The sequence below is a fragment of the Phascolarctos cinereus genome, unplaced genomic scaffold, assembly GCF_003287225.1.
Source record: "Phascolarctos cinereus isolate Bilbo 61053 unplaced genomic scaffold, phaCin_HiC Scaffold_9;HRSCAF=440, whole genome shotgun sequence".
Lineage (NCBI taxonomy): Eukaryota > Metazoa > Chordata > Mammalia > Diprotodontia > Phascolarctidae > Phascolarctos > Phascolarctos cinereus.
This window is the reverse complement of record NW_027556402.1, coordinates 182,084,410-182,099,405: the sequence shown is the minus strand read 5'-3', so window position 1 is coordinate 182,099,405 and position 14,996 is coordinate 182,084,410. Positions and strand designations below refer to the sequence as shown.

Here is a 14,996-nt window from a genome sequence, read left to right as displayed (position 1 = left end):
ACATTAGATTTATGTTTGAAGGACATTATGCATATTTTCCTTTTAATTGAATCTTCTAAAAGCCTGTTGTTACCTATAAGTTATGCATGTCTCTGAATGAGAATATGTTAATGCAAAAAAATTGAATGTTTTTTTCACCCCATATGTTTTTATATTAGTGATGCTATGTGTTCATTTGATGTGTTTTTGGCCCTGTCAGCTATATTTGCTGAATATGATACTTTTTATAAATGTGAAATCATTCCCTTACTCAAGTCTTGGCAAATAGATTTGTTTCCCAAGGGCAGGAAAAATAGAGCAGTATTTGGATCACACATCTGACTAGTAACGTAGTGGTATAATTGACAATAATTTTTTAAAATTATATTAGATGTTATAGTGTTTGCAGCTGTTAAAGAAACACTATTTGGTTAAGTGCTACCAAAACAAAGGTCACATTATTTTGTGACTAATAGCTATTAAAACAAATGCTGTCTCAAAGTCAGAAAGACCTATGTTCAACTCCTGCTTCTGATATATACTAGCTGTGTAACTCTGAGCAAGTTACTTAACCTCTCAGTGTGCCAGGCAACTCTCTATTAGACTATATATTATAGATAAGGGGCCAACTTCCATTGGAAAAAGTTTCTTTACTGGGAGTTCTGTGAATGCAGCTAGGTGGCACAGTGGATTGTCACTTAACCTCTATTTGCCTCAGTTTCCTCATCTGTAAAATGAGTATAATAATAGCACCTATGTCACAGGGTTGTTGTGAAGATCAAATAGCATAATTGTAAAGCACTTAGGATACATAGTGTCTGGCACATAGTACACTCTATATAAATGTTACTTATTATTACTAAATCAATGAAATCACAGGTCCCATCCAAAAACAAAAAGATATAGTACACATCAGTAGAATATTACATTTTACATAACATGGGGATTTTATGTTTTTTTTAGAAAATAGATACCCATCAAATTTCATAGGTACAGACCATTGACTCTAACACCCTCTATTACAAAAGAGGAAACTGTATTATAGAGAGGTGATGTGACTTATACAAGATTACCATGTAAAGTCAAGACAACCTGATTCCTATTCCATGTTCTTTCGGCTCTACTTCTTATTTTTATTTGGACTCTAGCTTCCCAATACATGGACATGCTTCCTTTATAAAACAAACTTGAAAAGTAAGTTTTGGAGACTTCTGGGTCATGTAAGCAACAAGATGGAGGACTAGACATTTTCTCTGATCCCTATTATTTCTCAAACCTCTCCAAAACAGAAATTATGCACCAAAGATAAAGCAATTTCAGTTGACTCCGTGGTCTAAGATATGTAGAATCTAAAAGAAGGCTGAAAAAGTCATGAATGGGTGCTTATTAACCCTGGGCTCACTCAGGACTCCTCCCCCACCTCTTATGCTACCAGAATTGAGGTTGTACTAGCAGACCCAAGTACACAACACAGGCTTACAAAAAAAAGCCATTCTTAAACCTTGGTCTACTCTCCTTCTTTCTACTGCCATGGAGACTCCAGTTCCAGGTTGTAGAGGTTTGCTCAAGCCATAGCAGCCAACTTGGCCATAATTCTTCAGGCCCAAAAGCCTGCCAATGGCTGCAACCTTGTAGCACAGTGCTGCAAAGCTCTGATCTGTTGGTGCTAGGGAAAGCAGTGCTGCAAAGCTTTGAACAGCCAGTGCTAGGCCAGAGAACTGAGAAACAAAGGGAGTAGGACAGATTACCAAGACAGAATACTCTGTGTGTGTGTGTGTTGTGTGTGTGTGTGTGTGTGTTAGGGAAGAAGCACTCAGCAAAGCCTAAGGGAAACAGCATAATCAGCCAGGGTCAGTTCTGACCACCTAAACATCATTTGGGGCATAGACTTAGACTGGTGAGCTATGAGTCAGCCAGTATAGGAGTAAGCTTTGGGATCCAGTCCCCAAGAAAATCACAGAGGGGATAGAGTCAGAAAGTGTGTGATAGGGAAAATAAGGGGGAAAGAAGACTGAAATTGCCAAAGATTTCAGGAATAAAACTCAAAGACCTTAGACATAAGGACAATGGACAAATGGACAAATCAACAGGAAAAACATTAATAACAGAAGGAAATATGGTCTCCAGATCAGTAAACTAGTTTGAGCATATACGATTAAATACTGCAGAACAAAGGAAAACAATCCAACATTTGATAAGACAGAATTTTGGAATATGAAAAGAACATGGAACCACAATATGATGTTCCTAATTGGTTCAAAAGAGAAATGAGGATTATGAGAGCATAATTTATGCCCTGCACAGCCAAAATAATGGACAGAATAGAAATACCGGAATTTGCAATGGCAATCTTCACTAAAGAAACAAAAGAGAAAACAATAGATTGGGAATATAAATGAAATAAAGGACACTCTAGAAGAAGAGAAGCAAAAAACAGTAACAGTAAAAGAAAATACACTCACTATGCAAATAAGGTATTGATCTCAAAGACAAGGTGAGTAGAAACCACCTAAGAATCATAGGTCTCCCAGAAGAACATGACAGGTTAAAAAAAAATCATAATAAAGAGAATAATAGAAGAGAACTGCCCAGAATTTCTGCACATAGAAAATTAAATTCCAATTGAAAGAATTCATAGATCACTCCAGGAAAAAACAAAACCAAGGCTGCAAACTCCAAGACACATAGTGGTTAAATTTAATAGTTCAATTCAGAAATAACTGTGCTACCTGATGGTTATCTATACATTCTCAATTTATAATCTAGAGAATTGCTTGGGGCACAAAGAAGTAGGATACAATATAAGATATTTGAGTATAGGGACCATTTTGTTTTATTTTGTTTTCTTCATATCCCTATTGTTTAAAACAGTGCTTGGCACATAGTAAGAGCTTAAATGTTTGTTAACTGAATGAATGATTGAGAGACTTAGTGACTTGCTAGGAGGATATCACACAGCCACTATATGTTACAGTCAGTTCAACCTAGGTCTTCTTGACTCTGAGACCAGCTTTCTGTCCAGCAGGCCATGCTACTTTCCATTCATATGAAGCTTATATTATGTAGAGTCACAGAATATCAGAGTTGGAAGGATTAGAAGTCATTTAGTTTAACTTGTAGCTGACTACATTCCTGAAGAGTGGTCATCCAATCTACATTTGAAGACCTCGGGTAAAAAGGAAATCATCACCACCACCACCACCACTAAGGCAGATCATTTCACTTTTGGACAGCTCTAATTGTTAAGAAAGTGTTGCTTACATTGCGCCTAGATTTACCTCTTTGCAACTTCCACATATTGCTTCAAGTTCTACCCTCTGGAGCCAAGAAGAATACATCAGATGGAAGGATAACATCCTGAAAAGAGCACTAGGTTTCTAGTCAGAGGGTCTGAGCTCCTATAATTTGCTTACTACTGGTGTAACCTTGAGCAAAATCATTTCCACTTTTCTGGACCTCAGGCTTTTTTTTTCTCTAAAAATGAAGGGATTGGACCATACTAAGGAAGGTATAACATAGTGGAAAGGATGTTAGAGTTGGGGGTCAAAAGGTCTGTTTAAATTTCTGGCTCTGTCATTTAAACCACTCAGCTCCAAAATTCTTCCCTGGGACCATGATTCTTCCTGCCACCTGCCACTCCTCCACCTTTAGTCTTTTATATTATAATCAAATCTACTCAGTCAATGCTTCTGGAAAAGCTATGTCATTAGACTGCCCTATTATCCTATTCACCATCCCTGTGACTTCCCAGACCAAACCACCCTTCCTTGGCTACCACTCCTCTATATGTTCTTCCCTCTATTACACTATAAGTTCCCTGAAGGGAAGGACTGTCTGGTTTTTGCATTTCTCTTTCCTGTATTTAGTCCAGTGTCTGACTTACAGTAAACACTGTAAGTGTGTGTGTGTGTGTGTGTGTGTGTGTGTGTGTGTGTGTATGTGTGAGGTGTTCAGTGGAGACAAGCACCTCTGGTGTGAGAGCTTGCCAAGCACTTTTCAGTGCTGCTTATCTACCTTTAGTGTCCACCTCTCACTGAACTCTCACCTGTGGCTCCAAGAAGGTGTAGCTTGCACAGTGGCCATACCCTGGTAAAAATCTTCTTGGCAGAAGGGCTAAACTAGGTTGAGGGTAACTGACAGGCCTCAAATTCATTGATGAGCTGGGAGGATGTCCACCCCAAGTATGTGAAGACTTTCCCTGGTGGAATGGGAAGATAAGAACAATTTGTTCCAACAGCCATGAAGGTAACTGAAGCAAGCAGTGTGGGATGCTTAGAGCTTTGTCAGACATCAAAGAAGCAACCAAGGTCATCCACTGCATGCTGCACCATCACCAGTCATCTTGACTTTTGTTTTGTCACTGGACTTTAATATCTCTGGAAGACAGAGTGAGACTGATGACTTTGGGCAACTCTGCCTCACTTAAATCAATTCATGTGCAAATCAAGACATTGTCTGATGTCTTTGGTTCTCTTCAGAAACAAACAACCATAAAAGCTCATTTCTCTTCAGAAACAAACAACCATAAAAGCTCATTTATTCATTCATTCATTCCTTAGAGTATCAATCAAAGGCTTTGCAAACTTTAAAGTACACATGTTAGTGGGTTTACAAAATAGAAACAATGATAATTTTCCTGCCTTCTTTACTGGGTTGTTGCCAGGATCAAGTGATGTAATATTACATGAAATTACTTTTCAAATTGAAAAGCAAAATATGTGTCAATTATCATTGTTTGAAAAAGGATTTTCAGTTTTTACCTACTAATTTAAGATCACTATATTTTTGGATCCCCAGAACTATGACCTAATAGGCATTTATTAAATACTTGTTGGTGTGACTTCACAAAATTCCAGGTCTTAAGGTTATTCTCACATTTTTTTTGTTATAGATTTGCCTCCTATTCCTTCCACTTCAAGAACAGGCTATGCAGAATTTTCCATGAGGGAAAGAATGAGAGAAAAATTAAAGGCTGCACGGGTAAAGATACATTAGTAATTTGCTCAATGCTGATTGCAATTCTATAGCTCCTCTCTAGCTCATTTGCTTAATGCTGCATGCATTTTAATATATTGGATTTATCTTTTGTGTTGCAAATGTCAACGTGATATTTTAGGTTGGCATAGATGATTATTACCCACAAGAAGAATTTTATCTAATTTTCTAAACAATTAATTTGATTCTCATTTACCTCTTAAGAGTGAAAACCTGACTATTTTTTACTGATTAATATCAACTCTGACCTGAGTGACAGACTCACTTTCCGTATTACTGACATGACATGCATAATGATTTCCTTTTTTACTTTTTTAGTCCAAAGCAGAAAGTGCTTTGCTGCAAGAAATCCCTAGCCCGAGACTCAGGCATTTTGTAAGTCTCAGAGAAGAAGTGGCTGGATTTGATGAAGAGGTGAGAAATGTAGCAGGCTTTCAAATCCTTTTGTTGTCATTAATAGACAAAGAAATATAATATTTGCATTTCATTAAAAAGTTCCTGTAACTATGCTATGAAAAGATGTCTAATGCTTTTTATTTTAAAAAAAATCTATTTTGTAGCTCTCTGGTCAGATAAATCTAAATAGGATCCAATAGAAAGACAGCAGGCTATGATTTCTTTTTTTTAAGTTTTAAAAATTCTATTGACATGCTATAGGATTTAGAATAGGAAGAGACTTTAAAATTATATAGGCCAATGCCTTCATTTTACAGATACAGAAACTGATGCCCAGAGAAAAGGATCAATCAGTAAGCACTTTTTAAGTGCTTACTACGCACTTGACACTGGGCTAGGCTCTGCAGACAAAAATCAAAAGACAATGTGTTCCCTTAAAGAGTCTACATCCTACTGGGCAGATAAAGTATTTTCACAGGTAACTTATCGTGGGATATATGCAAAATAAGTATAAGATGATCTTGGACACAAAGACTAACAACTTCCAGGATCAGAAAAGATCTCTTGAAGACATGACACTTGAAGAGAGCTAGGGAGGTGAGACAGAGGCAGAGATGACAAGGGAGAACATTGCTGGCATGAGCAATGGTATATACAAAGGCATTGAACCAGGAGATGGATTCTCATATAACAGGAGCAGCCAATAGGCCAGGTCAACTGGAACATAGAGAGCATGCAGCATGCACTAGGTCAAAGATGACATGAGATAGGTACCTTGCATTAAATCATATAAGATATTAAAACACAATCCTACAAAGGGCAATAAAGTGAATGACCCCCATTTTTCCTCTAATTCTATTTAAATCAATTCAAGAAATCTCCATTAAGTGCCTATAATCAAAAAGCACTCTGAAACAAAAATGGGTAAGAGACAATGCCAAGCATGGCCCAAGCTACTCACAATCTAGTTGGCAAAGATAAGGCTGAGACACTTGCTTCAAAATTTCAGTGTTGTGGGTGCTCCCTCCAGAAACACAGGGAGTCACCAGAATAGGATACATATGTGAACATAAAATAAATTATGCCAAGTCCACAAGAGGAAAATGGGTAGTGTGTCATGGCAGTAACCAAAAGGGAAAGGCTAGTACTAGCTGGATGCATTAGTGAAAGCTTCAGAGAGAATGTATCTTTCAAGCTGAACTCTAAAGGATGAGTAGGACTTCTATTGCTTGAACTATCGGGAACAGGCATTTCAGGGGTCAAAAATGGTGTAAATAAAGCCTTAAGACATGTCCTGGTTGCCTGGAGCATATAGCACATAAGGGGGATTGATTAGAAATAAGGCTGGAAATGAAGATTGGGCCAGATTATAAAAGAATTTAAATAGCAAGACAATAGGAGAGAGCATTGAAGATTTGTGAGCAATGGAGTGACATCATCAGACCAGCACAGCATTAGGAAGGTTGAATACAGGAGCAGCATTACACAGTGGGAAATAAATCCACAACAGTACAAGAATCTGGACCACTAGATGATGAAAATCTGAAGCCACACTAACTCATAAAGTTGTTCACTAAGAAATGCTCTGCATCATAAAAAGGAGTGCCTTCAGAGATGATAGCATGGACTTTGAGGTGTCAAAGTAAGAAGGACAATCATAACTAAAAATGCAGCTTCAGTATGAGTTGAAAGTGAAATGTCTGTCTCAGACAAAGTTAAAGCTAAAATAGATTTAATCAAAAGAGAAAAAGAGGGAAACTACACTATATGTCAGCCATGTAAATCAATACTGTGTTAGACTATTTAAAATAATTAGACAGTAGAAGGTTGGAATATTGCCATGGCATGGGAAATGACTAGTTGGTGGATTTGGAAAAATATGGAAAGACTCAGACTTATGGTTATCCACCCACAGAGAAACAGAGGACAAATAAGTATAGTACGGCCTTATATAGATACATATGAATGCATATCTCTTTTGAGTATAATTATAGATAACTAAGTATATGTATGTATATATGAGTGTAGGCATGTATGTGTATATGCATGCATATATCTTTGTGTGTGTGTCATGTGCACATATGTATACATATACATATATCTATATCTACACTTAATTGTAGCCTTCTGGGGCGGGGGGAAGAAAGGGAGGAGGAAAAGAACAAAGTAAAAAGTGCATGGTAGAGAACAAAAGAAAACCTACAAGGAAGCAAAGAATGTATAGTATTATATAGGCTTTCTGGAAATGGAAATTTATTGATGTATATTTTGAATCCTCTCTTACATTCTGCTGTGCACATGGCAATACTTTTCTTTTCTTTTTTGTATTCAAGTTTTAATATTTAAGTTTATAATATGTTTCTTTTTCTTTTCTTATTGAATACTTAAGTTTTAGTATTTCAGTTTAAAATAAGTTAATAAAAAAAAGAAAGCGAAATGTCTGGCTAATGGGTGACCCAATTAGGAGGCAGTAGTACTAATAGCTATGGAGGAACTACCACATGGATGAAAGATAAACAGGGAGGGGGGAGTAGAATAAAGGAGTTGGGGTAGTAAGCATATTTTTAATCAAATGGTAGGCTATTCTGAAATGATGGAGAAAATATAAATGTAAGCAATTATTGTGTAATCAAATGATCTATGATTATAACTGAAGCATTATTATTATATTGTGTCCAGTCAGATTCATGTTTGATGCATGATTGCTGATGTCAATATCTTATACCCAATCATATGATTATGTTTATTATGTTGATTCTGTAGTGGGGGAGGTGAGTGCTTTCTCTTGAGCAAACATAACAAGCAAAAGCAATAAAGCGTCACTTTGGCAGTTGCTTGTGCCCGGGGAATCCTTGGCTAGTCCTGAACAGCAGGGGACAGAACAGGAGAGGCAAGCTCCAGGGGGTCATTTGGGTCTGAGAGAATGACTTCATGGCATCTCTGAAAATCTGTGTGTTTGATCCCATTTTACACCATGAGACATTCATAGTGTATTCAGCATTACCTTTACAGGACTGTTATAAGAATCAAATGAGATGACATACACAAATCATTTTGCAACCCTTAATGGAGACGGTCTGGACTGCTGATTTCATTAGTATAGGGAACTCCAAGGTGAGGAAACTCCCTCTGCCAATGCAGGATGGAACCTTTTCTCCAACTTAAAGTCTTAGAGAATTGCAGACAATACTGAAGTGTTCAGTGAGTTACTCAGGTTCACACAGTCAATATACATCAGAGGCAGGACTAGAATTCAGAATTTCTGGCTTTAAGGCTGGCTCTCTATCTGCCTCTCTGCAGACCTTACAACTACAAATGGCAGCTAGTATTATTATATTTGATTTAATAGGCTATTTAGATATACTCCTATTGTGAACAAGAGTAAATAACCATATATTGAATGATTTTCCTTAAGGGTAGGTCCGAGCACAGCACTCCCCTAGGAAAGGGAAAAAGGATTTATTAAGCACCTGCTATGTTGTAGGCACCAGAGTAAGCACTTTACAAGTATTATCTCATCTGATCCCCATAACAACCCTGGGAGGTGGATGCTATTTATGATTCTTATTTTATAGTTGAGGAAACTGAGGCAGACAGAGGTTAAATGAATTGCCCAGATTTACGTAGCTAGTAAGTATCTGAGGGAAGATTTGAACTTGGGTCTTCCTGACTATAGCCCCAGTTCTTCGTGCACTATGGCACTGCCTAGATGCCTCATAATAGAGTATTCAGGAAACTCCAGTGGATTCCTATTGGCTCTAAGATAAATGAATAAGTAAACATTTATTAAGCACTCAACATGTGCTCTGGGTATACAAATAGAAAGGTAAGACTTCCTAAGCATTCTAAAGGGTTTTTAAAGATCTTTACAACCAGACTCTAGCCTATTTTTCCAAACTTATTATTTGTTAATCTACTTCTAGGAAGGTTGTGAGGTTCAGATGAGATAATGGATATAAAATACTTTGCAAATCTATATAAATTCCAGTTACTGTTATTATTATTAACCGATAGGCATCAGACCTCTAGTGATGATCTATTCTCTGAGCTTTCTACTGCACTCCTGCGATGTTTATAGGGCAATTGTAATCAAAATGGCCTTCTTGGTCCAATCAAAATTGATTTCTTGCTGTTCCTCATAGGTGGTGCTCTATCACCCATCTCTGTGCCCTTTTCCTGACTACCCCTCATGCCTTGAATACACTCAGTCCTCACCTCCACCTTGAAGAATCACCTACCTCCTTCAAGACTCACGTACCTGCTATAAGCACCAGCTTCTACATGAAGCCTGTCCTTTTCTCCACTGCTTGCCCCCTTTCTCCCTAAACCATCATGTATTTATTTTTGTGCATATTCTGTATATATTTATATATGTAGCTATTGTCTGCCCTGAAAAAATATAAACCCCTTGAAAAAAAGAGATTGGTTCATTTTCTGTCTTTGAATCCAGTGTGTGGGACATGTTCAGTTGTGTCCAACTCTTTGTGACCCTGTGGACCATAGCATGTCAATATCATCCATGGGGTTTTCTTAGCAAAGATTCTGTAGTAGTTTGCCATTTCCTTCTCCTGTGGATTAAGTTAAGTGATTTACCCAGGGTCACATCCCAGATTTGAACTCAAGTCTTCCTGTCTCCAGGCGCAGAGCCCTATACACTGAGCTATCTAGCTGCCTTCTGAAATATAATAGGCACTTAATAAATGTTATTTAATATGCTGGCTTAATTCATAGGATTGTAGGATTTAGTGTTGGAAGGGACTCTACAGATCAGTTAGTCTATCTCCCCGCAGGAGGACGCTGAAATCTAGAGAGGAGAACAGATCTGTCTTGTCATGTTCATACAGCAGTAAAAGAAAGATTCAAATCCTTTGACTACAAATCCAGGGTTCTTTCACATTCCCTTCCTTACACATCATTGCCTCTTTCCATATGAATCTTGTGAACACATCATATACAGCTAAGAGAACTGAGTGGTGGCTTAAAAAACATTCACTCAGTCAATCAGAAAATATTGATTAAGTACTTATTATGTGCTAGACACCGCACTAAGACTGGGGATACAAAGAAAGGCAAAAGAAAAAAGAAAAAGAAATCCTGTCCCTGCCCCAGAGGAGCTCACATTCTAATGGGGGAGTCAATAATAAATAAGAAAGTACATGCAGGATAATCTCTACAGAGTAGATGAGAGATAATCTCAGAGGGGAAGGCTCCAGCATTTGGGAGGAGTTCTGGGGTGGGGGGTAGGGAGGCAAAGACCAGGAAAGGCTTCGTGCAGAAGCTGGGAACACTCGGAAGACACCAGGAAAACAAAGGGAGAGATGTGGGAAAGAGCGCATTCAGGACTGGAAAACAGAATTTCATGTATGTGGGGTAGCTAGGTGGTGCAGTGGATAGTGCTGGGCCTGAAGTCAGGAAGATTCATTTTTCTGAGTTCAAATCTAGCCTCAGACACTTACAGGCTGTGTGACCCTGGGCAAGTCATTTAACCCTGTTTGCCTCAGTTTCCTCACCTGTAAAATGAGCTGGAGGAGGAAATGACAAACCACTCCAGTATCTTTGTCCAGAAAAACATATATGGGGTCACAAAGAATCATTCATGACTGAAAAATGACTGAACAACAATTTTATGACATCAGTAGGAAAATTAAAAAAAAGGAGAGGGATGGGACTGGGGGATAATGAGAATTCTGTTTTAGATAAGATGAGTTTAAGATGTCTATAGGAATCCAATTCAAGAGGTCTAAAAGGCTGCTGAGCCTATAACTCAGTAGAGATATTGGGGATAGATATCTAGATCTGGGAATTATCTTCATAAAAATGATAACCAAACTTATGACAGTAGATAAGCTCTGAGTGAGATAACATAGATTGAGAAAAAAGAAAAGCCCAGAACAGACCCTTGGGGGATACCCATCATTAATAGGCAGAACATAGATGAAGAACTAGCAAAAGAGACTGAGCAGTTGTTAGAACAATAGAAGAACCAGGAAAGAACAGAAGCATAAAAACTTAGGAAGGAGAGATTGTCCAGAGAGGGAAGTAAGACAACAGTTTAAAATACTGCAGAGAAGTCACAAAGGATCAGAACTAAGAAAAGGCTATATTTGATGACTCTACTTTCATTTACATTTGTGATTTTATAATTGCATTCATCCCTTAGGAATTACAATAATCAATAGTCAGGAACTAAGCCTTTTCAGGGGTTAACTTCTCCCTTCTCTAGTACCTTTTCAATAGTTTAAGGTTTCTTTCAGAACTGCAAGAATCTGTGTGGGTATTTCATCCACTCTTTTATTCCATCTATATGAGTATTTTATCCCCTCTCTTTTATTCTGTCTATGTGAGTATTTCATCCACTCTTCTATTCCATATGTGCAGGTATTTGATTCATTCTTGCAAATTGTAGCCTCCATCCCCACACCTACATTGCCTTACTAGCTAATCTTCATCAGTAGCAGTAGCCAAAACGATTCATCATTTCAGGGGCCAGACTTAATGATGATGAGACAATTGAAATTTAGCTCAGCTGGTACTCCAATGAGACAGAAAATTGGTAGACAAGTTTATACCTGTTTGTTTGTTCGTTTCTCTCTGATTTACAGGATCTGACAGAGCTTAGCTGGCACAGCCTTTAAGAATTTGGGGTCACCTCATTCCAGATGAGATATTGGAGAAGGACTTTAGTAGACAAGTATTCATTTAAAGGGCTTTTTTTTTAATGCAGCCCAGCAAAAATGTATTAAGGGAACCCCAAGAGGAAGATTCCCAAAGATCTACAAGAGTCAAGTTTCAAGATTCTGGGAGGAAGCCCAAGTTCAAACCACAGGTCAGAACTAGTGTGTTTTCCTTTGATGACTTTTTTTCTTCTTTAGGAGAGAGTAGGAAGACAATGAAACAATTACTCAGCTTTCAAGTTTCACATGCCATTCATCCCTGTGCATTGTTCTCTTCCTCATGTAAGGCTCAGGGGAGAAGAAATATTATATGGAAGAGTAGGTTGTACTGTATAGATACATTGGGTTCCTAAAGGTTAATTAAAAGTTATTATCTTGCCTACATATACTATAAACCAAAAAGAACCCACACAACCAAGGATGCAATTGGCCTTTATAAAATTGAATGTGTAAGGAGCTATATCTTACTATTAATTAAATCGAACTACTCTAGCATTTACCTATGAAATAGTAGTTCTTGGCATTTTGGAAATCACTGCTAAAATTATCAAGTCTCATGGCTACAAATAAAATATTTGTGTGGTTTAGAAAAAGCTTTTTCATGGTTCATGAAAAGTGAACTAATCAAAACTTGACCTATAAAAGAACACCTCGAGGCAATAAATTCCATTCATTAAAGTTCATTGTCTATAGTCCACTAACTTTTTGAGATACCAATCTTGTGTGGCGACTGGACCGTTATTACTACTGCTCACATAAAGATTGCTTTTAGTTAGTTGCTTATACTGAGGTTATTTCCATTTAAATCATCTAAAAACCCTGTTGCCTCCCTGTGTAGGTTCCCCCTGGATTCCCATCTGCAGAGGAAGCCTATAACTTTTTTACTTTCAATTTTGATCCTGAACCAGAAAAGGATGAAACAAAAGACAAAAAAAGAGAGGAATCTAATCAGGAGGTGGAAGAAGGGGAGGAAGAGGAAGAGAAACCAGCTCCTGAAGAACAAGTGGAAACAATGGTACAAAAATCACAATAATAATGACACCCTACCTAGGCAAAGGAGTGAATGGCTCAGAATAAATATCTCCCAACTGCTAGGAGAGTAAACCAGTTATTTCTTGATTGTAGGTCATTTCTGCATAAGAAGGCCACGTGATACTGCATTCATTTTATGTTAATGATAATAACTGACATTTTATAGTGCTTTAAATTTACAAAGCAATTTGCATACATTAGCTCCTCCAGCAGTTAGCACAGTGCCTGACACATAGTAGGTGCTTAATAAATGCTTGTTAACTGACTGATATACCTTGAAGATTCTTGCTATCACTTTACAATTTTTATCAGTAAATATACTGAATAAATCTGATCTTTTAAAAAAATTCATTTAGGAATACATTCTTGGAGGCTTTTTTTTTTTTAGTAATAACCCTGAATTAAAATTCAGTTCAGTGATTAGCATTTGTCTAGCAAGGAAGTGTTTCAGCCTTAAGAGACAAGAAAATGGCCTTTGTAGTTTTGCTTATAGTCCAATAGATTTATATACTTAAATATGATACTAAGCAAAGAGCCTCAGCCCTCTAATTATAAGTAGTCTATAAATCACAAAAAAAAACAAACAAACCCAAAACCATCTTTTGGCTAGTAGGCCAGCACTGGTGTCAGGAAGAACTAGCCTCAGGACCTGCCTGTGTCTTACCATAGACAAATCACTGACTTCTCAGAGCCCCAGGTAGGGCCAAGTAACAGAGAAATTGCTGATCTGCTTTGGTGGAAGGAGTTTCAGTACTGTGGAGGCTCTCCACACCAATAAAATCACAGATTGAGGCAAACCTGCATTCCCACATTCACCTACACATTATTCTTAGAAAGATACCATATCAATGACATAGTGACTCTCAGATCATAACAACTGTCATTGACATAAATCTTTATTTTTTTTGCTTTTTGGCAAGGTAATCAGGGCTAAGTGACTTGCCCAGGGTCACACAGCTAGTAAGTGTCAAATATCTGAGGTCAAATTTGAACTCAAGTACTCCTGTCTCCAAGGCCAGAGCTTTAACCACTGCACCACCTAGATGCCCCAAATTGTTTTTTGTTTTTTCTTTTTCTTTTGACTAGGCAATGGGGTTAAGTGACTTGCCCAGCACACAGCTAGTGGGTGTTATGTGTCTGAGGCCAGATTTGAATACAGATCCTCCTGACTCCAGGGCAGGTACTCTATCCACTGAGCCACCTAGCTGCCCCATACATAATTCTTTAAGGTTTACAAAATATTTTTCTAACAACAACCCTGTGAAGTAGGTAGAACATGTATTATCATCTCATTTTACAGATGAGGAAAACAGTTTCCTACAGGTTAAGTGATTTGCCCAGGATCACATAGCTACTATATCAGAAGTAGCATTTGAACTCAGACCTCCTTGTTCTAAACCCGCTGTTCTTTCTATTACACCACACTGCCTCTAGGCAAAGTGTACACCTTTTTTTTAAAAAAAAAAGATGCCTTCTACAAATTTAGAAGAATTCTTCATCTAGAGCAGCAAAAGAAACAGTCTTGGGCCACAGCTGAATTTTTGAACGGAGATCTGGTCTCTTTCGTCTTGGATTTCTTGTACAAACTCAATTCAATTCAACAGATTCTTTTTACCCAACTAGTAGAATACAAGGTACCTTGACAGGTTCAAAGGCAAAAGTGAGATACCTCCTGTCTTCAAAGAGTTTCTATTCTACTCAGAGATACAACATGCTAGGCATCTGGAATAAAACTTCACTGACTTTGTGTGCTGTTTGTACTGTATGCAACTCAAGAATATTTTTTCTTAGGCCATACTCATTACTCAAATCCCCAAATTTAAGAAAGATGCAGACCTAATTTTAGAGTGTCTAAACACTATCTCAGATTCATTTTTTTTCAGTTACTTTTATTTCAAGAATTGACAGTTTCTTTAGTAG

The 14,996-nt window shown here is 37.6% G+C and overlaps 1 protein-coding gene across 1 annotated transcript in view; it reads left to right on the top strand.

Annotated features, from left to right (window-relative positions):
• CC2D2A (coiled-coil and C2 domain containing 2A) overlaps nucleotides 1–14,996 on the top strand; it is a 145,202-nt gene that overhangs the window by 20,687 nt on the left and 109,519 nt on the right. The window contains 4 exon segments of the mRNA XM_078148334.1: nucleotides 4,871–4,959; nucleotides 5,293–5,388; nucleotides 12,095–12,196; nucleotides 12,883–13,059. Coding sequence (XP_078004460.1) covers nucleotides 4,871–4,959; nucleotides 5,293–5,388; nucleotides 12,095–12,196; nucleotides 12,883–13,059 — 464 coding nt within the window.